This window comes from Canis lupus, chromosome 1 (genome assembly GCF_003254725.2).
Source record: "Canis lupus dingo isolate Sandy chromosome 1, ASM325472v2, whole genome shotgun sequence".
In the NCBI taxonomy this organism is placed as follows: Eukaryota; Metazoa; Chordata; class Mammalia; order Carnivora; family Canidae; genus Canis; species Canis lupus.
The window spans coordinates 51,690,714-51,717,476 of record NC_064243.1 but is presented as its reverse complement, the minus strand read 5'-3'; the positions used below and the strand labels follow the sequence as shown (position 1 = coordinate 51,717,476).

Below are 26,763 nucleotides of genomic sequence, written 5' to 3'. Positions count from 1 at the left end.
ATTTCATGCTATGCTGTTAACAAATCTGCAAAGAAGACATTGCGGAGCCTGTTCCGGGATGAGTGATTTGAGTTTTCGAGCATTTCGAGAATTTGCCCAAAGTCACAAGGCAGTTATGCGGTGGGAAGAGATTTCACACCCACATCTGCTAGGTTGCTACTCCCGTGCTCTAGCCACTGTGCTCCTGCATCGACCATTCAGTCCTTGCAGCGACCCTGGGAAGCAGAGACTACTAGAGGTGATGAAATCAGGTTTAAGTGACTTGCTTTGGGCTCTGAAGTTCCTGAGTACCAAGCTCAGAGTTCTCCCCTAGATCTTCCCTCTCACGTTCAGGGCCTTACCGACGGCTTCCGTTGACTGTGACACTTGGATGGCATCTTCCAGTAAAAATACCACAGTCACAAACAAACACACAGGCAAACAAAAAACATTGCTTATGACACCAATGCTTGACATTTCTCTGACTTTTCATAACTGCATTCCCATTGACACCTTTAAAAGGACGTCTCAGTGTAAAAATGTAGCTGTGTGAAAAAGAAGCCACTGTGCCATGCAAAGGTCTGAAACCTATTGACATTTCCTTCTTTTCTTTTGCATTATTCAGAATTTATTTGGGAGAAGTAGAAGACAAACCTAGGTAGAATTTGAAAAGCAGGCCATTTCTATTTCTGCATTGGTAAAACACGTATTAAAGAAGAATTCTTCAGAGAACATGTTGCTATGTATGGAGTTATTTTGGTTTTCTGCAAAATTGTGTCCTTATGACAAAGAACTCATTATTGCCTTGGAGGAAGTACCATATTGTCTGAAGATTCTCCAACTATATATTGCTTTGCTGGGGGAAAAATTGGTCATTATTCATAATGTTTCTCTTTGAAATAAAAGGCCAATGGTATGAGAAAGTATAGTAGGCCCTTCACATGGATCACCATTAGTCCTTACCGCATTCCTACAGGTAGGAATGATCTTGACTTCACAGCTGAGGAAACCTGACACTCAGGTTAAATAACTTGCCCAAGGCAGCAGAACTGGTAGGTGAGAGCTGGAAAATGAACCTGATGTTTTAGTTCCAAGCCAAAGTTGGGGCTTTTGGGTCAGTGGAGGAATCGTCTTGCTCCCTATAACAGGTAGTTTTCAAGACCATGCCTCAGAGCCAGAAGCCAGGCCTGTTTCTATGAGAGGCCAGCCTTGCTTCTGTCTTCTACCAAAATAATGCAGGAAATTGTAGTAGGAACTTTGGAAGGTACCAACAAGGCACTATCTTTCTGAAAGTATCATGGATTTTGGCGTCCCTTCAAATATATCAGTGATGCCAGGACACGAGGTAATAGGTGTAAATGAACATTATAGTTTGGAGAAAAATCTGCCTTAACCTGTTAATGTTTACTTCTAACTATGCCTCTTCCAAATATACAGGAAAGCCAATTTGTTTTACATAGTCATGCATCTCTGTTTATCCTAAAAAAAAAAAAAAAATGCTTACAGAAGCAAGGTGGTAGTAGCTACTCAGATGCTAGATTTCGTATGCTGAGCCAGTCATCAAGGAAGATGAATAATGAACCAGTTCTCAAATTCAAATTCAGTGTTTGCCTTTGGAAACTTGAGTCTTAAATAATTAGTGACGATCTCGAGGCCAACGCTGGGTGCATGGTGGAACACATTCCATGTCTTCACTTTTGTGCAGAAACTGCACTTTGCTACAGAATGAGATACTTTAGGCTATGCCTTTCTGGGCAGTTAGAGCATTTCTCAGGTGTGCAAAGTCAGTGTTCCGTCTTTATGAAGTTTTCTGGGCTGAGTTTCAAATGCCCCGAGCTCAGCACCCGGCATGCCTAAAAAGCCATTGTCTGTCGGGGCTGATTGCCTTACGGTTGGGTTTCTCTTTGGGCGCCTTTTTTCTTTCTCACTTGGATGAAAAAGTACATGTTCTTTGTCTTTTGTTTTGAGTGGGGGGTTCAATAAAATTCCAAAATACTGCCTTCAGACCTACAGAGAGGAGAACCCATCCACCTCGCAAGGGGAGGCAAAGGAAGGGAGAATTGCCAAGGAATCATTAAGATGCATGAAAATCATTTTCAAAAAATGATCAAAAGCCCTGAGCAAAGTGCTGGATGACATCTTGTCAGTAACACACCAGGTCCTCGGATAAGGCATGTCACAATACGGAGGGACAAGGATTCATGCTAGCATCCTTTTTCATGTTTGCCATGTTACATTTTGCACACGCCCCCTACTCTTCCCCAACCCCCACTCTCCCCAAACCCGAGCTGGAAAGCCCCCCCAAGCGCCAATGACAAGTGGGCCGAAAGTATTAATCACGTTCCTAGCTGAGGTTCATGGTAGGCTGCAAAACTGTCCTTCTGCAAATGGAATAGAGATTCAACAGTTTTATTGAATGTCAAAGCACATTGTTCTGCACAGCTGCTGGAGAGGTGCTGTGCAACCGGTGTTTCTCCTCCATGACAAACACCTATTAAGCAGTCAGCATAAACTCTTCCCTTGCAACCTCTGACATCACCCTCAGGGCAGGCAGACACAGAACAGCAATTGCTGAATTGCGCATGAAAATTATAGTTTTATTGTCTATACAACTGAAGGTTTAACTCGGACTCCTGCTTCTGTCCGAGCCGTATAAAGAGGCAATTCTTCTCTTAGAACAAATAAGCACAGTACGCTATTGTAATCTAAGAAACAGGCACTATTTATGTATTGGAAAGCCTTGCTCTCAATAGGACTAACGGTCCAATGGCCCATAAGCCACTATTTTAGCAGCTGTAGAAAAGAAAGCCGTAGAAGTCACAAGTAATGAGATGCCGAAAGCAGCAGAGACAGATGACGGGGATGCGGGGACACCCGCGCCCGTCCCATGTCCTGCCACTAGTTGAGCACGCATGACTCGTAGGTGGGGACCATGTACTTAATGTTGATGAACGCGTCCTCCCCGCCGTAGCGCTCGAAGGCTTCCAGCGTCTCCTGGATCAGGTCGCCGATGTTCTCTCTCTTCTGCTGACTATAGTCGATGCCGTCTCCGGAGTTCACTGGTTCAGGCAAACACACAAAGAGGCCCGTTATTGTGCAGTTTTCCCCCCAAAAGCCCTACACATCTGTCTAGGCATTTTCTCCGAATGCTGGTTGGGAGACACAAGCATGTAACGTTTTCTAGGGGATCTTACAGTTTTAGGAGTCCTGACAACTCTATGAAAACACAAAGCCCCAGATTCAGAGCTGGTGAAAATGCCTCTGAACCAAAGAAATAGCTGAATAAACCAAAGTGGGGTGCTCACAGGTACAGGACAGATCACGAAGCTCGGGTCTGATGGTTATAAAGAGTGTTCCCTGGGCCCTGAGTTCTTCAAAGTCCCAAAAGATGAACAGTCTATCACCACGTTAGAGTGTCAGCCCTCTGTGGTTTAAATGGTTATACCTGAGGAAGGAGAGGCTTAGCCCATCACTGTGTCTATGGTGCCATTGCACCTGGTCTCTCTCTCCTCCAAGTGTCCCTAATCCAAATGTGCAGTTATCTGAAATTATGTCCATCACCCCAGGCATGGGTGGGTTACGAGGAACCTGCCTTTCCTGCGGTGGCTGCTCCTGCTCATCCATCACTGAGCATTTGGACAATAGCTCTTAGTTACGGTTTCACAGGGAATGTGCCTCTCTGCTGGTTTCAGAGTCTTAAGTCCAGCCAGGCAGAGGACCTGGAGCCTGGAGGACCCTAGCCAAGGCTGGATCTCGTAGAGCCTTGAAGTGACCACTGCAGCTGCCTCTCAGATTCTATGAGAGAATAATTCTGGGATTGGCCTTGGGCAGCCTCAGGAACCTAGGAATGCAAATGCTCCATCTCAAACCATTTGGATGAGAAGTATCTGAATGCACCTAACCTGCAAGATGTCTGCAGGAATCACCCATGCGTGTGGGAGTCTGACTAAAATGGAGACCCTCTCACTTCCAACCAGAAGACAGAGATTCTTTGAGCTTTTCCCCAATAGCTGTCTTGACACACATGCATGTTGCACTTCACTAACAGATTTCCAAGGGCTTCAACCACGTTTGTGCTCCCAGTCAGTGAGGTGTTATTACGCCTTTGCTGAGTTGCTGACATCACCCCCTCTTATCTCTGCTGAAGTGAGGTGCAGAGGATGGTCTGTGAGCTCAGGCCAGGCCGCACAGGGCAGGGAGCTGCAGCCTGAAAATGTGCACTTCACCAGATAAAAGTCCTTACTCTATCCATATCTCAAGTATGGCTCCAAAATGTTGATTTTGTTCGAATGTGAAAATAATAGAGGGAAAAATGGCATTGCAAACTTTTCCCCTCAGTTATTTTAGACACTTGAGAAAAGACTGAGTAATGGTTCAGACCAGCATTAAAAGTAACAATTACAGCTCCACATAGCAGAGATAAGCAGTTCTTTTGCTTGATTTTTCCAGAAACTTATTAGAGAAATATCACTGTCTTCTCTAGCAAAAGGAAAATGAATTGCTCTCCTGGTTAGTTTTTTTTTTGGTAGGAGTGAAGGCAGGCAGAAATATTACCAATTTTCAGAAAGAGATTAGGAGACATACAGCTATGGTGTATATCAATTTTTCATAACAAATACCTTATAACGCAAAGCCATTGTAATTAGGTGGGGTTTTCTTTCTTTTTTGAGAGAGAGAGAGAGAGAGTGAGAGAGAATGTGTATGAGGTGGGGAGGAGGGGTGAGGTATAGAGGGAGAGGGAGAAAGAGAATCTAAAACAGGCTTCATGCCCAGCATTGGAGCCTGATGCAGGGCTCGGTCTCACAACCCTGAGATCATGACCTGAGCTGAAACCAAGAGTAGGAGGCTTAATGGACTGAGCCACCCATGGCCCTCAGTTAGGTGGGATTTTCTTGCTCATGATGGAAGCATTTCTATGATCGCATGGAAAGCTTGATTTAAGTTAAAGTTTGATGTACAGGGTAGCTGATCATCCAAAAGAAACAAATACAAGAATTATTGTAGAATAAATAAGAGATAAGATGTCTGAAAAAAGATTTTTACCCTATTGTTTTTGAGCAAAAGATAAACTTTTTAAAAAAGTTTAAGAATTCCAAAACTGTAGACAAATGCACAAAGTAAATAGGCTCCCCACCCACACTTTAGATTTACATGGTGATGGGAGGAGACAGTCCCTGCAGTCAGAATGCCCACTATGGAGGACAACATGGTATTAATAAACTTGATGGAACTTTCCAAGAAGAGAAGATCTTTGGGTTGAATTAGAGGGAAAAAGGAAATGCATGCACCTGTGTGATGTGTGTGTGTTTTGGAGGGGGTCATTGATATTTGTTACAGGTGTAAAGAAAAGATCTTAAGGAAGAAAGTCCAAAAGAAGGCAGGACAAGAGAGTCAGAAAAAGGGGCTGCGGGGACAGAGACAGATGATATGTGACAAAGAAGATCCATATCAGAGAACACATCTGTTAGGAACAACGTCTGCTTCCCAGGATTCCGATTGGAATGGGGAAGACTGTCTAGCAAGGCTCTTTGGTCTCTGTGTGCCTCTTTTTCCAAGATGACATTCCTGATAGACTCCTCCCGATCATGAAGGAGGTGGACTTAGCTCCGGAGAAGGTGGCATGACCTATGCCTGCCTAGGACAGCCACGCTCATAGCACAAACCCCTGGAGGGCACATGGGCAAATATAAATGGTGATGGTGCTGAGCGGTGACAGCCTTGATCTCATTCTTTATGGCAAAGATACGTAAATTAATCACTAATAAATAGCGTCTTTTGTTGGCATATTAGTCAAAAGGTCAAGAACTGAATAGATCACGGGACAGACATATTTTCCTGATGGAGGCAGAGGGGGTTTGGAAAGTCTGCACACAATGGAAAGCTTAACACACCCTGTTTTTCCCACTGACTTCCAGAAGGCTACAATGACAAGCAATACTTTATTTCAATAATAACCTATTCTTACTTTTTAAAAAATATTTAACTGTAGGAGTAAGTAAAGTATGTAGCTTTTTTGTTTCCCAACAGTGTATAAACCCAAATGATAAAAAGAACAGAACAGAATAGAACTTGCTTGTTCAAAAAGTGAGTTGGAGTTGGCATATTTTGTGGTTACAGAATGTATATCACTGGGGCAGAAAAAAAGACCAAAGAGGAACACATGCCTTATTTTGCACACTTTAATGATGATAGGGCACAGTTTAGTGTCAAACCATGCTGAGAGGCAGGTGAGCAATGCAGTCTCCATTTCAAAACAGCTCGATTGCCAGTTTCTTTGAGAATTTGAACTGGAGCTCACCACTTTAAACACATGTGATGCTGTTGGAAAGTACACTTGTGAGAATAGGGCACTTAAAAAAAAACAACCCAGATGGTTATTTACAATCATCGATTCTGATTAGGAAGAAGACATTTCAATTTAGGAAGCTAGGAATCTGTTCTATGTCCAGCAGCTGGAAAGATACATCGATGATGGAAAAGATATGTTTTATTTATAACAAAACAAATAGGGCTGCAACAAAGGTTTAAGCCAGATTTCTTTTCCAAAGGGAAAATACGCAAGCAGAGTAGAGCAACGGGTGCAGTTTTTCTTCTCGGAGATTCTCTCATGCAGGAGGCATGCAGATACTGCTTGAAAGCTGTGTCTGGTTAGGTACTATCGTAAATGCGTTTATTATTCTGAATGCTGAAATCGTTGATGATGTAGGCACTATGTTTAATCACATGCATACATCTTCTTCTTCTTCTTTTTTTTTTTCTATATGCCCCTCTTTAAACTGCCCTGATCTAGATGCTTTCTCTTTCCATGGGCCACGTTTTTCAGAACTGGGACATATACTTCCCAGCCTCGCATCTGGCACCATCACGCTCCCGGTGATGAACTCAGCTTGTCTGCGAAGTGGCTGCCATGACGCCTCGTCACCAAGGGCCACCTCGAAGTGGCGCTGCGTGAGCCACCGATGGCTGCCGGGTAGTGGATGTGAATCAGCAACAGACACACATCATGTAAGATTTTGACAAAAGAGTCTTTTAGCACTTCTGCGATTTCCAAACTGTAGAAGCTGCATTCGTCTCCTTTAATTAAGATGATTACAGGAAGGGGGACAAGGAAGGCAAAAAGAGCAAAACTAAAAAAACAGAGAGAGAGAGAGACACTTTTGGTGGCCAGCGGAAGGCCGTCCCCAAGTCAGCGCCGAGGCAGGTGTTGGCAGCCTTGCGTGGCCACACTGATGGGCGCCCTTGGTCCCGGCACCCCCAGCAGTCATCAGGATGGGATGCTGTCTGCACGCCGAGCCTACTAGGCACTGCCGGGTAATGCCATCCAGGGAAAAGTGGCTCTTGTCTTCAGGAGAGCATATCCCCTCGCTGGGGACATCTTACTGGTGGCCCTCTTCTAGAAGGCCTTGGTCATATACACCCACCGTGTAGGCAGTTCAGGCTGTGCACCCCGACCTCACAGACCCTCGGTGCTAAGAGGTCCAGCAGCTTCGGTTGTCTCTGGGTGGCGTCCTGAGGGACCCTGACCTGTGTGCTCTCACTCAGCCCCTCCAGACCTTGGAGGAGGAGGGCGGTCAGGGACACAGGCGCTGCCCTGGGGAGACTGAGGCAGAGTTACATTCAGATTTGGACTTCTCTGCCTCTAATGTTTTTTTGGTTAATGGTTTTTTTTTTTTGAATGTGTAGATGCTGTCCTGTGCCCACACCGCAGAGCAGTCACTGGGGAGTGAAAGCACTCTGGCAGGCGTGGAAAGAGAAAGCACAGAAACCTTACCTCGGCGCTCATTCCACACGCCTCGAGAATCTATGTGATGCCAATGGAGGAAATAAGTTACAACACCAGCCCGTCCTTCCTGGCCGTGACAAGAGCCACCGGCAGCATTGCCCGAAGAGAAACGGGTCTGTTAGTTTGGGGACTGTGCTGCTGGAGCAGTGACTTGCCCCCCGAGGGGAGAGTGGGAATCCCCCCAGGGAGGTGCGGGGACCCCCGAGGGAGGAGCGGGACCCCCAGAGGGAAGAAGGGGTCCGCCAGACGGAGGAGTGGGGACTCTCCAAGGGAGGGGCGGGGACCCCCCAGGGAGGAGCGGGGACCCCCGAGGGAGCAGCAGGACCCCCGAGGGTGGGGCAGGGACCCCCCAGGGAAGAGCAGGGACCCCCCAGGGAGGAGGAGGACCCCCGAGGGTGGAGCAGGGACACCCCCAGGGAGGAGCGGGACCCCCCAGGGAGGAGCGGGACCCCCCAGGGAGGAGCAGCAGGCCCGCAGGTCATCCCCGAATGGCTCACGACGTGGGTGCCTTCAGAAGCCGAGGAACCAAACAGGGTTCCAGAAAACACTGGCTGGGGACCGCGGTCGAAGACCACGTGAGTGGGTGGGCCTCGATGAGGGGCCCCGGCTGCGCCCAGGCCGCCGTCCCTGCACCGACGCCGCCCCTCGGAAGCTGCCCTAGGACGTGAACGTCCAGGCTCGTGGCTCCTCCGGGGGCACAGGACGACCTGCCCCTGCGCTCAGCGCGTCGCTCAGACAGAGGGACGGACGGACGGACGGCCCCGACGCCAGGCCAGGGCGCAGCCGCAGGCACCTCCGCGCATCGCACCGCGGCTGAGCCGCAGCCAGAGACCCGGGGCTGGGAAAGAAACTGCTGCCAGCGCGTCCTGGTTTGGCCCCACCCTCCTCCGGCCCGGGGCCCAGCGCCCAGCGCCCAGCGCGGTTTCCCGGCCACTCGTGAGCCGGCCCGAGCGTGGTCAGGCGAGGCCACTTTGCAGACACGGCCTCGGACCGCGAATCCAGGCCGGGTCCAGCCCAAGCCCCTCCCAGCGGGAGGGCGTCCGTTGACAGAAGGCGCCTCGAGGAGAGCGCAGGTGTGGCCCGTTTCCCCAGGTGAGGTGGCTGGGGAGCCGGCGGGCAGCAAGAACTCTGGGCCTCGGCTCGTGTGCCCCTCCGAGCTGGACCATGTCCCTGCAGCAACACTGAGTGAAACTAAAAAAAAAAAAAAAAAAAAAAATGCTAACAGGAGAAACCAAATCTTTTCTTTCTGGGATCAGAAAAGGCACTGTTTTAGTTTCTCAAATGCCGCACTAAAATATTTCAAGAGCTCTAAAGACCTGCTGTAAGGAGTTTTACCTGTTAGGGCCTGTAATCTTTGATGGCTTCCATCACAGCTAAAGCTGCATTCCTTCAGGCTGGCTCTCAGTGAGGTCATGGCTGTGGAGAAAGAAAGTGAGCCCTTGGGGCCCGGGTTCAGGTCTTGGCAGGTATGTGCAGGTGGAACCTACCGCAAATATTATTATTATAAGATGCCTCTTAATGACATTAAACTACCACAGATTTTCTGTTGGATGATTCTGAACAAATTTTTCCTTTGGGTGTAATGGATTTAGCAGTTACAAGATTGAGATGACCCAAACAGTAATTCCCTGGGCACACTTAACTGGTATTTAAGCAGATGTCAGCTGCAGTAGAATAAAACTAACATCTTCCAAAAGAGATTTATCAAAAGGATAACTTATCATTAAAAAAAGATGTCATTGAAATGATACCTCATGATATTTATGAAGTGGTTGCTTTTGAATTTTTTTCTTTTTAATTTAAGAAAGGAGGAAAAGAGAAACGAAAGATATATTTTACTTCTAAAGAAATTTTCAATTTCAAGATCTAGTTTAAATTGTCAATATTTGTTTTGCCAGAAATATCTCTTTATTTGGGGTTAGCTTGGACCCAATATATTCTATAGAAAGTTACCTGTTTTGGAATAAATGGGCTTTTTCCTGTAAAGTTTGGAAAGGTACAGTGGAAACAATTGTAAATTCCAGTCTGATCCTTCTTGGAGATGTGGAGAAAGTGAAGAGGGAAAGCAAATCCTATAACTCAATTCATTTTTTGAGAAGGACACTTTTGGGAAGAAGTTTTGAGGGTTATCTGCTTTTTGAATCCTAAATCAATGCTTCTTTTGTTTTCTTTGTTAGCTTTGTTGTCGCACATTGAGGGGACTGATCTTTTTTTTCTTAACCGTAACATATGTCACTTCATTCAGAATTCCAGGTGTTTCCATGTTTGGTTTAAGCTTAGTCACTGCTTCCTTGTTGACTTCATATCTTCTTAGAAAGTGATGGTTTTCAACATGCCCTGAAGTACGACTGTACAATGGATATTTCCAAAGTCTTCGTTCATGGGGGGTGTGAATCAAAGTTGCAATGCTTTTGCAACCAATAACTTATAATAACCACAGCATTTGGCATTCTGGAGATGCCCAAGGGCTTAAATACTTCAAATCTTCTCAGATCTTGTTGACATTAATGAAATTCACAAGATTTCTTTCCTCTGAAGATAAAAGCTTTGAAGCAAGACCTCGATTCCCAGCTGGATGTCTCTCTCTCTTCCTCTCTTTTTGACACAGGGGCTGGGTGACTAAAGCAAGAGGCTACTAAGCCATCACAGTTTCAAAAGCTCAAGGAAGGGTTTTCATCTTCTGAATGGGGCCACTGATCACTTGTGAAATTGAAGATATCATGGATCTTGGTCTAATTGTCAATTAAATATTAAAATTTTCCTTCAGAGAGGCAATGACAACTGCTATTCTCCAACTGCAAATTAGATTTATTTCTCTAAAGAGGTTAACAACAATGGTATTAGAATGTCCTGGCATAGTAAAAATAACATTAGCTAACAAGGCAAATGACTTGTAATAGAATTTTTCGACAACTCAGTAGCTTCAATGTTCAATAACTTACTAGATGTTGAACTACGAACTACTTGCTTAATTTCTCTGAATCTCAGTTACCTCCCCTGTACAAAGAAGGGTGATCTCTGGTTCCTACTATTCTAATGTTACATTTAGTAAAATCACAATATAACTTTGGAACATGCGTTTGGAAATGATCGTTCTTCAAATACAAGATGCATTGTATTTCAACGGAAAAGATGGTCATAAAGCAAATGTGTAATTCTTCTAAGTAAGTCACAAATCTCAAAACACCAAATTCAGCTTTCAAATCAATCCTAAGAAAACCTGAAAGGGCCAATGGTTTTATAATTCTACTTAGGAAAGAAAGTACTGCCAAAACTCAAACTATTGACACTATTGATAACTGTGAAACGTTATCCTATTCTGCTATTTCAGTAAGTCTATATAGATTTTAACTTTTTAGAAAAAAAAGATCAAATGTATGGGTTGATTTTTTTTAATATATTCAGTTGATAGTGATTTGGTCAAGACTACAAAAAGGCAAGTCAGGTTCATCTCTGATTAATGACAATTTTAACCTGGAATTTATAGTGAAAAAAATAGGTGGGTTGACCAATTGATCCCTCTACAAGATAATTATAACAATAGATTCAGTGGCCATTGAATTAAACTGGATTCAAGCTTTTGAAGTGAAAGCATGTCTCTTTTCTTGTTGGCCAATGTGATTCAATGAGCAGATTGCTTCTAAAAAGGAGCAGAGAGTTCTAAGTCCAGCTCTGTCCTAAATCTATTTCTCACTGGCCTACCTCACGGTGGAGTAATAATAATAACAACAGTAACACTAACAAATGTCACTTAATACAAAGAATAGCCCTGTGAGCTAGCTGCTAATATTGGCTCCCCTCCATAGACAAGCAAACTCAGCTTAGGGAGGTGAAATAAGTCCACAGAGCAATACAAACAGTGGGTGATCCTGCATACAGAAACCGAGAAACTGTGGCAGGCGTCTGCTGAAGTGCAACAAGGATGGTAGGAAGACCCAGAAAGAGAGGTGTCAGCACCTATGTCAACATAGCAAGGGTGCAAGGTAGCAGAAACTGCCTTTCTAACTGTAGAAGAATTTCAAGCCTGTAGAGGAAGAATGCCATCGGGAGAGAGGGTCTAGGGGAATAAACGCCGGGAGGACATACTTGACTTGTACAACCAATCAATTCATGTTTCACAGGGCAGCCAGCTGCTCATCTTAGCTTCCTTTTTATGATATGGACTATTGTGCCAACTTTACTTCATCATAAGTGCTTAAAATAATGACATCCTTTACAGAGATGTGCAGAAAGACAAAAATCAGGGCTGGCTGATTTCAAGGACTTTTTTTTTCAGTTGCCATACAATACACGAGGAATAGTGGGGGGAATTCTAGGATTAATTTCACATTCCGCACTCCCATCTTTATAAGCATTTATGATTTACCTGTTTCCTCCACTCTCTGAATGTAACTCATTTCTATGCAACCTTTTGTAAGCCGAAGAGGCATAAGGTAAAGAAGCAATTACCTTTAGTTTATATGGAGGAATTACTGAGGGTTCCCAGGCCCCTGAAATAACCTCTCTTCACCTTTTCTGATGCCTTAGGATACATCTTGCCTATGGATTCTCGAAATACATCGAGATAAAGCACAGATGCTCATGGACATGGTTCAGAGCTCTGGAGGGTGTCTTGACACTGAGTGCAGTTCCTGGGGAAAGAGCTTGATGGCACCACTCTGGGTGCCCTGGGTGTGTCCTGCTTGTGTAGCGAGCAGCTTAATGGGTGCTGACTGCTATTTCCCCTTGTGTCCTTTTTTTCATAAAAGCAAAAATCCTCTTCAGATTTCTTTTGGTTAGCTAGGACAGGTACTGAAGTATGCCTTGTAAAAGCAAAGTGGTCTAATGCAAACTTTGGAAAAGCAGGACACACCCGGATTTCTGGGTCTGGTGGGCTTTCGTCACAGTCTTACAGGTGAGGCAATGATAGGGCTTTAATGTGCACAAGACAGAAAAGGAGCCTGAGAGCCACTATCCGGAGCATCATCACTACTGGCAGAGGAACACCTGGTCTTGTCAGACCAGAGGATAGTAAGGACAGTAAGAAGAGAGTGAAGAGATAAACAGTAGGAATCTTTTTTTTAAAGGTTTTATTTAGGGGATCCCTGGGTGGCTCAGCGGTTTAGCACCTGCCTTTGGTCCAGGGTGCGATCCTGGAGTCCCGGGATCGAGTCCCATGTCGGGCTCCCGGCATGGAGCCTGCTTCTCCCTCCTCCTGTGTCTCTGCCTCTCTCTCTCTCTCTCTCTCTGTCTATCATATAAATAAATAAATATTTAAAAAATTAAAATAAAAGGTTTTATTTATTTATTTATGAGAGATACACACAGAGAGAGAGAGGCAGAGAAGGCAGAGGGAGAAGCAGGCTCCATGCAGGGAGCCCAACGTGGGACTCGACCCTGGGACCCTGGAACCACACCCTGGGCCAAAAGCAGGTGCGAAACCGCTGAGCCACCCAGGCGTCCCAACAGCAGGAATCTTGTAACTATCTCTCTATATCCTTAAAAACAAAGAAAGCCAACTCAAAGCCACAGAAGTTGGGGAGGTGATGGAGCAAAGTCCAAGGTTCCCATCATCCCTGAAGTTTTGCTTCAGGACACTGTTTTTTTCATATGATCCTTGCATAGTCTTTGATGGGATAATGCTGTGTGGAGGCTCTCAGATGGCCCCACGAGGTGAGTGTTGACTCCATTCATCCCACAAGCCTGAGTCTGGGCTCAGAAGATCAGGGCCATCTTCCAACTCCTCTCTTTGCTGTGTTCAGTTTGCTATGTGTAGTGCGTGGTGGGTCTGCTCCAGTAACCTGGACCGCCCTGGGTGGTGGCTAGTAGTCCATTTTGGCTTCCGGTCCTCTGTCCTCCTCTTTGCTTACTTCCCCCTGCAGATTAACCTTGCTGATTGCGTTCTATCCTGACCACGACCAACATCTGTGTCCACATTGTGTCACATTCAAGTTCCTGATCATCTGGGCCCTCTGTACTCTGCTCTTCCTCATGAGGCCAATTTCGTACTTTGCTCCTTCCCACCAAGACCTGCTTCACACAGACCGGATTTCTTCCTAACCCCAATGCGTGCAATTTTCATTTCTGTCTTTGAAATTCCCCATAGCAATATGCTCCCCGTTCCCTCCTGCTAAGTCTGACCTTACCCTTTTCAAGGCGAGTTCTGACTTACTTCATCTGTGGACTCCACAGTCATCTTTTCTTCTTATGAATTCCTAGGGCCATAGCCAGCCAGCCATCCACCTTCCTTATTTACATGTCACTCTGGAACCCTTAGGAAGTGTTTGTTTTTACCTAGCTTTCCTACATGATACCATCTCCTGAAGGACAGAGTCATAGGACTTAGAGGGTAAATCTTGTTCAATGGCATCAAATACAAATTGAACATTTGTAAAAGGAATGAATGAGTGAATGAATGAATGACTACTTTGTGAGTTTACCCAAGTCAGATACAATATAAGTAAATTTAGTTCTAAATAAACTACATGTTAAATGTAGTGCCAACAATTTGCCTAATGCTTATTCTTTACTCACTACCTACATGCTTGTGAGTTCCTACTCATGGCAACAGCATTTATGTGAACTTGGACAAGTTTGATCAAATGTGTTTAAGCACATGGAAGGTCTTTATAGTTAGACAGCCTCATCTCTTTTCCAAAGTCTTCCTAGATTTAAAGTGGGATCTACCTGGATCAGCCTGAAACTTGAGAAGAGAAAACTTTTTTCCAAAATGAAAAATCAGATTATTCCATTCACTTTATTAGCAGCCGTTGTTCCAAAATGAGGAAAATGCTGATTTTTTTACAGTGTTTTCACTTAATACCTAAATTTTGTTTAATATAATTTCTTATATGTCCACATGGTAATTTCCAACCAGCTCCAGAGATAACCAAATACATGATTTTAATTGGAAAAGAAATATTGATTGCTGCTTTCTGGAGTGAGGGAAACCTATTGGAAATTATTTTACTTCTTTTAGACTGATACTGGAAAATTTTTAAAAAGAGCCAAAATGACAGCTGTTATTACAGTTTTCCATTAGAAGGAAACATTAATGATACAACTCACTTTCAGCTCTAATTTTTTTTTTGTAATTGAGGCACAAAAACAAAAAAAAATTTCAAATCTCTACCAAATGTTATCAGCAAATGCAGTAAACTATGGGGAGATGTATTTCCCAAATTATCTTTGTTGTAACTTTCATCTATGTAATAAATTGCAAACTCAAGCCTGTGTAGGTCCACACCGGTGATTGCCATCATAACAAAGTTTGGTTAGATCATTTTCGATGAATAACCCACACAGTGGGCACAAAGCCACAAAGTAAAAGGCCTCGATAGCCTTGATGTACGTGTTGTCCTATTGCAGAAAATAATTAAGTAGATAAACTCACTAAGGTACCTACAGTGAAAACACAAGTTGATTAGATGTTTCCCTGCTTATCTGGGATTTATCCCAGCTTGCCTGAACTACCTACAGCTTTGGAAATTCTGAAATGAATTATTAGGTGCAAAATTCAAATAGATTTCCAAGCCATTAGCTGGAAATTTTACAGTGGGAAACTTTCTCATCAAATTAGCTTGACTAATGCAAAAATAATGTATTAAATGAACAAATCAGAGCAATCTGCTGGGCTGAGCTGCCTTAACTACAGTATAAGTGGCAGAGTTAAAACCTTCAAGCCTTTAAAAAAAAAAAAAAAAAAAAACCTTCAAGCCTTTTACGGCTGTCTCAGTTTAAAATAACCTTGCAATATCTTCCAAAGCTCTGACTATCAGCTTTTATCAGCCTCTACACTGGTGAGCTAAATGTGGCAAGAGACATCCACTTTGCGTGTTGACGCAGAACGCAATCTGAAAATACTTGGACTTGCCTAACAAAATTTTGACAAATGTTCAAGGCTTTGCTAAAGTCCAATCAAAGCTTTGGACACATTTTTTTTTTAAAGGTATCTAAATTGTGGGGGGTGGGGCATGAAAATATGGCCATTTAGTCTGGCAAAGCAGCAAAATTGGGTTTGCATGAGAAGTGAAACTAAAGCTTGCTGGAAATGCTGGTGGGTGAAATATGCTGACTTCTGCTACTTTCGAATGAAGAATGTGTATTTGCCTGAGTTACATTTTTATCACGTAAGATTCCTCAGGTTAGTGCACACAATTGCTTTCCTCTGAATCAGGATTTAAAGAGAAGGTGAGTCTAGACAAAGGCAGCGGGAGATAAAAACAACAGTATCCCCAAGGGGTGGGGAAGGAAGACAAGGCTTCCTTGGGTGCAAGGAAGTTGCATCCAGGCTTGTTGAACACAAACGGCTTTGCGTCCCAGCTCCACGGGACCTTCAGCCTGTTACTGAATCTCTGAAACAGCTGTAAAACCTACCTGTGAGGATAGGTGCACGGATAACAGGAGAGGACATGTTATGAATTTATCAAGCTGTTGATAAATTTCTACCATTGTTACTATTGTAGCCACTAGGATGTCAGTGTCCCTGCTCCCAGATAACCATGATCCCTAGTTTAACTCTCCTCTGGGGCAGAACAGGAGGAGGTACAGTTTCCAGAACGGCATGGAGTAAGCTTTTTGCTTTCTCATTTATAAAATGGGTTCACACTACGACCTCAGGAAAGGAGCAGACCTGAGTCACTTTGTGTTCAGGTCATGCAGATGCACAAGTTCACTGTCACCTGGACTTGCCACGAACACGGAGCCTCAGGTTCTCATGCTCTTACTCAGGTGTCCTTTGTCCTAGTCTAGACTGGTTTCCTGAACCCTGCTTGTGTCTTAATCAAGATACCTGGTTGTGGGACTTTTTAAACGAACCATTTATAGCTTAAACTTCTCCTCCATAGTTTCCTAAGCTCTGTTCTCCAGGTATGGTTCAATATGCTGGTGCCTGAGAGCGTGGGGGAAAGATGGGTTGCAAATAGCACTCAGGCTTGACTCTTGGGGCCCCTGCGGCCCTGTTTATTCCTTTGGCTTCAACAAAGTGCTGATTTTTTAAAATTTCAGGAGCACAGTTCATGATTAGCTAGTTCCCTAGATGACTGGCTGACTATGTGTGAGATGCAGTCCTAGTAACCCACCAGGAAAAAGTGGGTTTTGCTTTTGAAATGCAAACCTGATAACTTGTGCCTCAAGCCACAATTAGGTCGTAATTGCATAGCATTACCATGGGACTTTAATATTTGCAAAATAATGTATATTTGGATTTCCTTATTTGTGTTCTCAGGCACTAATTGGCACTTAATACATACTAACAACAATGTGTTAAAATTCCCATTTTATATTAAGCGCGTAGCTGGAGAGAGAGAGAGAGAGAGAGAGAGAGGTGCCCTTGCCTATTGCCAACCATAAGGAGAAAGCTATGCTGGAGAAGAGACAGTGAAACCAAAGGAAGAAATGGAGCAGTGTTCAGTCTCATAGTTCATTCCCAAAGCAAAGTACCAACTGACGTGGGGCCTTGGGACACTTGCTCTCATGTTCTTATTAGAGAAATTATCTACCACCTTCATTGCATGGATTGCTATTTTGGCCCAGAAAGCCCTCTCTCCTCTTCTAGACTCTTCGAAGCATGGCCCTGGGTCCCTTGGGATGGTGGTGGACCTCCTGGCTCCAGTCCTTGGCCAGGCTCCCAAATTTGACCTTTAGCGAAGTAGACTCAGAGCTTCTGAGCAAACTGGGGCAAATGTCCTGGCAAACAAGCACATATGTGTAACTTCTATTCCAGATAGCTTCTGCCACGTTAGGTCTGCACAAGGAAAAACCTCCAGGAGGTGGAGGGAGAGACCTAGAGCCAGGGTTCCACTGATTTCTTGCCCTCCTTTACCCCAGGGTCCTCCTACCAGGGATCTATTATCCTTTACCACCCAAGGCCTCTAAGTAAATCATTCCATTTAGTTTCAGTCTCTTGAAAATACTGTCTGCTAAGTAACACCACCCCTCTAATGCTTTTCTGGACAAAACCTACGTTCTTGGTCTTAAAGATCTGTTATGTGACGGTGGGTCCTTGTATCTAGGCTTTTTATTTTTATAGAGACATTTGGCTCAAAGAAGCAGTGTTAGTGGTGGGGATTTCAGAAGCCAAGGAGGTCTAGCAGAGGCCAGGCAAATTCGTACACAAATTCATAGCCCGCCCCCCCCCTCCTCAGAGGCTGGCATCCACTTCAGGGGCGGGGGGCACTGGAAGGCTGACCACCCCTCACAGGTCTATGGACTGGGGCTGTGGGAGGGATGTCTGCAGGAGCAGCTATAGTACCTGTGGTGGGAGAGAGCAGCTGCTTGTCACCGAGAAGGAGCAGAGGCTCTGTTCCCCTGTGCAGCCCGCCTGCTGCTCACACACTATTTCCACGTGCTCAGAGCACTGTTCACAAACTGGCTTCCCAGTTTGAGGATAAAAGGAATGAGGAAACAATTCCACAGAGGACATCAGGAGTCAAGTTCTAATTTAAACTCAGAGGCAGTCTTCCAACTTCTGTGATTTCAAGAAGATGCCCTGTATAGTGTTCTAGTCTCTGAGGATTGGTGGAGAACAAGATAGGTCAACCCATGAGCTCACATTTCGGTGGAAGAGGTGGAAGGTGTGCCAGTAAACCAATGACAGACCAAGAACACTTGGAGAATGAGAAGTCTAAGCAAGGAATGAAAGTAGATGATGGGGCAGTGAGGTGATGGGACTGTCCTGGGGAGGTGACCAGAAAGGTTTCCTGAGAAAATTACATTTAAGCTGAAACCTGAATGCTGAGAAGAAACTGGCTTGCAACAAGCAACCTGGGAAGGACACTCTGTGCCAGCAAGCCTACGCAAAGGAAGGCCTTGAGCTTGGAAGAAATTGTCACTAGAGTGTATGCTCCCACCAAGTTATCGTGTTTGTTCTTTTCAACCTTGATATACACTACACATAATTGCAATTTTTAGTGACTATTTAGCAGCCCCAGAGTTGAGGGACTGTATCTTTCTCTAGTTAGGGACATTGTTCTACTTCTCGATTTTCACAGTTTCCGAGAATGATGCAATAAATACATGTCTTAGTGTTCATCATCTCTTTCTTTAGTTCTGTTGTTTCCTAGAACCAGTTCTCAGAAGTGAGGTTACTGCTTCAAAGACTGAACATTTTGCAATTGTTGGCGTATATAACTGATTTTCAGAAAGGTTATGCCAATTTATAATGTTATGGGCAACATCTGAGTTCACCTGTTTATCACAGCAGTGTGTGCTATCATGAAAATCCTGCTTGCTAATTCAGTCTATGTGAAATATTACTAAAGGTTACTTAAGTTAGTGTTCTATCTACTTAGGAGGGCAAACTTTTTTTTTTTTTCTTTTTGTTGCTGTGTGGGTTTCATTTTTTTTTCTTATGAGAATGATTTGTTCTTTTGCCTGTTTATCTACTGGGTAGTTTTTATAAGGGAAACAAAGTCTCATAATATCTTGGGAAACTAAGGAGTGGCAAGATCTCTCAAGTTAGATTTTCTAGGGTACAAGACATGCTGGCATTCATTTCTTTTCGACTGATTCAATAGGCACTGTCTCAGAGGGCAGTAGGACAGGCTGAATAAATCTCTGTTACTTTTAGAGGTGCCTGAAGGCAGTAATACCGTGGGAATTGGAAGAATCTCAAAGATTGTGGAGGACATGTGGATTTTGGAGAAAATCACATAATTAATAAGTTAGAGTAACTGACCATCACCTCTAGAAGGAGGAGCATTTATAGTGATTCAGTTTCTAAAATGCTTTCTCTAAAACCTTTCCTTATAGTTTTCCATCTGCCCATCCAGCCACCCCCCCCCCCCCCACCCGTCAGTTTGCTTCTGAGGTCATCCTCTGAAGGATCAAGCTTAGTTACTAATGAGGCTAGTCACAGGCATGACCTGGAGCGGTTTTGTCTGGCCCTCGTTTACAATGTATCTAAAATCAAGATTTTGGAGTTACCTTCAAACTGGATTATTTACAAATGAGGCCATACAGAACAACACTGTTATTTTGGAAACTGAAGCCTGCTATTTATCTTCAGGCAAGGGATGGTGCAGACAGGTGCAACATGAGTGTCCTTATAAAACCATGCCAATAACCTTAACCCTGACCTCTGGCTGGAGATGCATTTCAGTGAGTATACTAATATCTCTTTTAGGCATAAATAAGCACAGTTGTGTCAATTATGTTTTGAGATCCTTGATGAACCTACTGCCCACCCTCTTTAGTGAATAAAAGGAAAAATAACACATTTTTATTTCAACTTAACTGATGAAACAAAGCTTTGTAGCAGAAAGAAAGTTGCATATTACATTAAGAGCAGATACCAAGGTAAGAACAAACATTATAAAGGATTTTGAATTTCTGATTGGCACTGAACTATTGCAAGGTCAGATTGATAAGTGACATGCCATCCAATGAGGTAGGTAAATATAATTATTTGGATAGATATTTCAAGACATAAGACTTTTTTTTTTTACCTCCTCTTATGTAGTTACAGCCTGTTGTAAGATATAATGTTATAAATTAAGAAAAAGTAAGATGCTTACAGAAATCAGTATGAAGATTAAGGTTGTTTTCCTCATAATGAAAAGCTACTGACAGGTCTAAATATTGCCCCATCTGAAAGACCAGGTAAAATAAAATGCATGAAATACATTGCAGGGCTGCGCATCTTAGCCCACTGCTCCAGCTATCACTCTGGTACTGAGTCTGTCAGGAAACCACCGATTAATCCTATAAAAGAAACTACATAACTAGGACCCCAAATATTATGGGTCTAAAAAGCTGGAGGGTAAATAAAACTACACAAAATTCTAAATTCCTTTAAGTCCTTACAATTGCTTTGGAATTACTCTATGAAATTAATAATGTACAAATTACAATTTTGAGTCATCATAATTAGTAAAAATTAGCTGCAGGTACAGATACAGTAGTGAGAAAATTTACTGTAAAATTTAACAATAAATTTATATTTGATCCTTTAAAATACATCTGATCCTTTCCAAATTTTGTCCAATGATTCTTTTCCTTGAGCTGCAATTTAACATTTGAGGAAAACTGAGACCAATATTGACTATTGACATTTACCAACTAATTTTAAATGTAACTTTTGTTTTTAGCAATTTTCCTTGCTTCTCCAAGGAAATAACTTGCTTACCTCACTAAGTCTAAGATTTTTTTTTCTCCCTATAATATGCTTTTTAAACTGTTTTATACAAGCATTTCCGTAGGGGATACAAAACAATATTATGATGACATAATTTGTTTTAGTCCCATGCAATTTCATATAAACATACATAAAGCAGTATTATAGCAGATTAACTTGTTTATATGAGATTAAATTCTCATTAATATATTTTAAATGTTTTATGAAAAATATTTTAATACAAGGAAGTACAATCTCCTCATCTATTTTACTACAATTGCATTTTTTGTTTTAGATCATTTTCATTAAAATATCTAGTTTCCTAACCCCTCCCCCAAAAAAGTTCTCTTTTTTTTTTTCTTAAGGAAATAATTGGATCATATTCTGTAATTGCTATCGGAGGTATCAGGCTGGGTGGTATCTTGGCAGGCTGGAATTAATACAAAGTATTAGAAGATATCAGTAGACTGTGAGAATGTATCAAAGTGTGATTAGTACTGTTATTTTCTTTTCCATTATCTCTTTTATATTCCTCATTGATGCTGAAAAACGTGATTTTATAGATCCTTATTTAATTTTCAAATAATTAAAACTTTCATTAAAAAAAACTCACAACACAGTAAGCCTGGATTCTTTATATGTCTGGACCTAATGTATGTACATTAATCCATGTACCCACAATCCTTTGAGTATTTGTGCTAACTTTCTCTAATAATCATGGGGACTTCATGATGTAATTCTGTCTTATTGTTTTTTCATATTCTTAGTTCCCCAATTCTGTATGTGGAAAATAAACATTTTTGTTACAAATATTTCTGATCTCATGGACCATACAACTGGTAATAACTGAAATTTCCAAAAAATTATATTCTCATAATTGCTGATGTAACTGTCAACTATCAACTACAAAGCTCTCTAGTTCAGAAGGCTGCATTGTCTTAGTCAGGCCATTGCCTTGGATCACCCCAAAAATCAGCACAAAAGCCTTCATTCCATTGTTGTACTTTGACTACTGCCCTTTGTAAAGCCTGTCTGGTTACCAGCATGGAGACAAGGGCTGGCTTTGGGCTGTAGATATTCCAAACCTCAGAGGTATCTTTGGGGCCCATAAATTCACTTGCCCTGCTGCGTGCTTACATGTGTGCATGTGATGCTGCAGACAAGGAATCAGGGCACTTCCATTCGATCGTTAGAGCTGAAATCCATAGTTCATTATTGATTGTTGTTCATGACCCAAGTGTCATTAAAATCTCCAAAGAACAACACGGTTCATAGGATTTTCTAGAAACTTTACTTGCTGTTAAACCTTTCATATTAACAATAAAGGGCAGTAATGGAAAATCTTTTCTAGTAAGTTGAATAATTCATTGATCCACTGGGAAGATGTCTAATAAATATTAGTACTCTGTTTGATTTTTACATTCAGGATCAATCTGCATCTATTTCTATCTTTGAAAAAATCCTTGCAAGGGTGTGAGATTGCATATTTATTTCAATGAGCCCTGGTCGGAAGGTAATATCCATCTTCTATAATAGTGCACTCAAAAGGCATGGAGAAAGATCTTTTTAGAGAGCTGGAAGAAACAGAATTTTGAATTAATCTGGTTTGGATTACTCAATATTATTGAGGAATATTAATACATCCAGTTAGGGAGTAGAAGCATCTTTGAATTTGCACTATTTAAAACAAACATTGGCTGAATGACAGTTTCCTATAACATTTCCTTCTTCATTCTGAATATATTATGCTTTATTTTAGTGAAAATTTTGTTCCATGAAAAATGTTAGACCTTGGATTATGTTACCAAAAGAATTTGGACTTGTCACTTGTGAAAGTGTAAGGAGAGTGACTCAGGCCCATCCTACACGCCACATCCCTGCGGTTGTCAGGGCTGGCCACCACACTTAGTCCCTTATGATCTGAATCCAAATTTGTCTGACTACTGCAATAATGTCTCCACCATTCTCACCTGCCTCTGTCTTTCTATCCCCTCAAATTCATCCTTTTCAACCATCTAATTAAACCTTCATTAATTCAGTTTGTTTCCACTGGTGAAAACTTTTGGAAATTTATCATTATCTGTGGAATAAATTTCAGCTTGCTTGGCCTGGCATTAGGCCCTTTTTAATGGGCTTGAGGCCAACACTGACTTTCCAAACCTCTCCCACAGGAACATTAGCTGAAATGACATGACAAATTGTTATCAAATGACAATTGTTATCAGTAACCAAGAGTAAGGGGTCTTCACCTTCTTATTTTTCCTTTTGTCATTCCTTCATTCTGAATTCCTTCCCCACCTCTGCTTATTAAAATCTCTAAAGTTCATTGTATCATAAAGATTTTCCTGATCACAATAATCAGAAAACATTTTTCCTTCTTTTAATCATTTATACAGAGTATATGCTTTTCTTACAACACTTATCACCAAGAACCCCATTTTATAGATAATGGGAAAATATCTCAATTATAAGAATTAAGTTCCTTGAAGGCAAGAGCTATCTTTGAATCTTCTATGGTGTCTCTCTTAATATGGTAGATGTTGAAGAAACTTTTGTCAAAAATGAATATGAAATAGTAATATTACTACAGGATGGAAGGAGTCTGCCTCATACCCCCTCACTACACCTTTATTGCCAGATCATTGGGATGCCAGGTACAAGGCAGGGTCAAAGCTGGCAAGTAGCAGGGTCATCTGGACACGGGGCAGAAATCTGTGACTCAAGGCCCAGGGTGAAGCTGCCATAACTGAGGCCAGGAATATAAGGGATTTGAGTTAAATGGTTAGTCAGGTCGTCTGAGAAAGGAAGTCAGTGTTAGGATTTGTAGAAGTGGTTTCCTTCAGAAGAATCCTTGAAGAGACAGATCAGAGGAGGCCCTAGAAATGCGGCCATAGCCAGAAATATCCCATCCTCACCCTGATCTTGGACTTCACATTAAGCTCATGCACATCTGACTTCATTTAATGCAGCATCCTTCATAAATACCCAGGGTGTGAATGGGGCCCTGTCAAGTTCTCCTCCTTAAGCCATGACATACTAGTAATAACAATGCTGACATTTGTTGAGTGTTTTCATTGCCAGGTGCTGTCCTGTGCTGAAATGTATGAACTCATCTCATCTTTGCAACAGACTGTGAGGCAGGAGCTGTTATTTAGGGTTTGGGCAAGTGAGTGTTAGACACACGGGGCGAGGTCTGGACCTGGCACGGGGCTGTAAGGGAGGCAGCCGGATGCAGCCAGGGCTCCACCCCTCCACCCAGGAGCTCCTGGCCTGTTTCTCCCTACTGGCTCAGTCTGGGCCTGCCTGCGCATTTCCGGGAGCCAAAGAAAGGGGCCGTGGTAGCTTTGAGATTTGGGCGCTGCTATACGTTATGTTTTTGGTCCTTGGAAAATTCTCTCCTGTAAAATAGTTTATGGATATAACCTGACCCCACTAAGCCGGTCCCTCGGCGATTGTTCTGTGGTGCGTGTGAATTAAGTGAATTCAGCTCTGGCACAGAGTGAGGGTTAGCAATGATTTGTGGGAAATGGGTATCCCAAAGAAAGCTGAGAGGCAGCATGGCAAAGGCTGAGAGCCTTGGCTGCCTGTACCATCCCAGCATCCACCCCACCCACCAGCTGCGGGAACTGGACGGGCAAGTCACTAAACTCTGCCAGTCTTCGTTTCCTCCGGGCAGAATGGGATCATGATAACTCCCTCCTGGGACTAGCACGGGGTTGGGTAGGAGAGCATCAGTGACACATGTGGGATGGCACATGAGAGTGTTTACTCGCTGATACAGTCTCGTGGTGGTTGTTGGCACTTGGACCGGAGTCCTCTTGGAGTTCTTTAATGGGACTACATGGCAGAACTAGATTAGTTATAAGGCTTTCTTAGCTTTCACTGAATTCTATTTCAAATATAATCTTATGTACTTAAAATATTAAAAACATAAAAAGAACTATTGAGCAAGTCAGTGAAAAAACTAAGAGTTATTTACAAAAGAAACATTGACACAAGACTAATACAAGAAATATAATGACTCTTAACAATCTGTGACATCATTGAGTGGGGTGCTTTGGAAATACCTAAGGAAAGGAATCCCATAAAGAAAGACATCTTTTAACTGACCTGGTCCTAATGCAGCTAATGCCTAATCAAGAAAGTCAGTAACAAAACAAACAAAACTGAAGGACAGGCAAGTACTCTGGATAACAGCAAACCTCGACAGAGGTTGGCCAATGGCAGAACCCAGCATCGGCCCTCGCGGGCCATGTATCAGCACAGGGAATTCCAGGATGATCATGGTTTCCAGCAACCATTCCCAACCTTGGATCTGTACGTCTCAGTCTTCCACTGCAACGGCACAGGGCTGACCTTGTCCTCCCTGGTGGAGGACTGCTTTTATCACTTGGTCCCAACTTCACTGGTCACCGTCTTCTGATCTTCATTATGGCAAGTCACAGTTAATTGCACTAATGAAGAGGAGCCACCGAGTAAGTCGCCCAAAAGAAAATACAATCCTAAATTTGCTGGTATTTCTCTTTAGAACGCACCTGAAGATTTTTACTACATACATACCACCACGCTGTCACCATTTTAGATATTTTTAGATATTATATACAACTACTTCATGTTCTCTGTATTTTGAGGAGATAATTGAGAAAAGTCATTCACTAGGCTTTGGTGGTATAGAAGGGTAGTTATTTTGTGATTAAAAAGTTCTCTATGCATTATGTCTCTGAGATAATCAAGAACAAATTTTATGCTCAAATTCCAGGTAAAGTGCTGCATAAAATGATTCAACATTATAAATCTGGCAACAAGGAATTTTTAGGGTTTTTTTTTTAGTTCCTACTCTGTATGATGATAATGGCCATATTCTTTTACACTCATTTTAAATTTCAGAAGTTGGATAATGTTAATAATAGCCATTAGTTATGCAGTGTTTCCTCCGTGGTGTGCACTTTATAGACATTGAGTCTAATTCTCTCAACAGTCCCACACAACGGATCTTACTGTCACTTGACAGGTAGAGAAACAGGCTGAAAGAGTGGAGGAGATTAGTCCAGCATCCAGAGTGGTCTGGGCTCAGAGCCACACCGAGCTTAAGTCTGCATCTGAGTGCAGGTCCTCGGGCTCCTGCGGCTCCAATGCTCTGCCCTAAGTGCTCCTGCTCACTCTCCAACACCACGCACACAGGGCATGAGGGCAAAAAGGTGTTTCTTTACCGTGGCCAAGGGTCTAACTCTTGTGGCTGAAGGCTCAGCATCATTCTCACTGTAAATTGGCTGACAAGCTCCTCCCAACACTATTAGCACCTGGAATTTCAAGTCCATTAAGATGAAATTGCAACTAAGAAAGAACCCAAGAATCTCAGTAAGGTTTGACAAATAGCCATGATCACAAGCAGAAGGCCAAATATCTTCTGCTAAAAAACAAACCCTAAAAAGATGATACAGAATAAATGCTATTTTGGAGAGTGTCTAAATTCTGTAGAGTGAAGGAAAAGAAAGAAAGGATCTGGAGGCCTAGCCTCTCAAAAATCATTTCCTTAATTTCTTTTTTTTTCTTAAAGATTTGATTTATTTATTCATGAGAGACACAGAGAGAGGCAGAGATACAGGCAGAGGGAGAAGCAGGCGCGCCACAAGGAGCCTGATGCGGGACTCAATTCTAGGACCCCTATATCATGACCTTAGCCGAAGGCAGATGCTCAACCACTGAGCCATCCAGTTGCCCCCGTTTCCTTAATTTCTAGAAAAAAAAAAAAAAAAAAAGGAAGCAAAAGAAATAAAGTTGTACTGTAGTGTGTTTTGAGAATCTCTAACTGCTTCCAAGCCAAGGCCACCCTGCGAGGCTTCCACACCGGACACAGCATGAAGAGCAAAGTGGTACTTGGGTTAGTCTGCGTAAACTCATGAAAAAT

General features: G+C 42.8%; 1 protein-coding gene and 1 long non-coding RNA gene across 4 annotated transcripts in view; one reads left to right on the top strand and one right to left on the bottom strand.

Moving 5' to 3' along the window:
- Positions 1-2,551: 2,551 nt before the first annotated feature.
- The window catches only part of PACRG (parkin coregulated), a 516,291-nt gene continuing 492,079 nt past the window's right edge, over positions 2,552-26,763 (bottom strand). The window contains exons 5-6 of one of the 3 annotated variants that reach the window (XM_025422696.3): positions 9,098-9,178; positions 2,552-3,038 (exon numbers count right to left, since the gene is read on the bottom strand). In XM_025422696.3, the coding sequence (XP_025278481.1) occupies positions 2,878-3,038; positions 9,098-9,178 (242 nt within the window). In that variant the 3' untranslated portion in view covers positions 2,552-2,877. Of the gene's footprint in view, positions 3,039-9,097; positions 9,201-26,763 lie in introns of all 3 variants that reach the window. The other 2 variants (XM_025422698.3, XM_025422697.3) reach the window with 2 other exon arrangements.
- On the top strand, positions 6,805-10,118 carry LOC125755758 (uncharacterized). The gene is made up of 2 exons (XR_007413039.1): positions 6,805-6,984; positions 7,663-10,118. It is a non-coding gene; the product is annotated as an uncharacterized LOC125755758 (long non-coding RNA).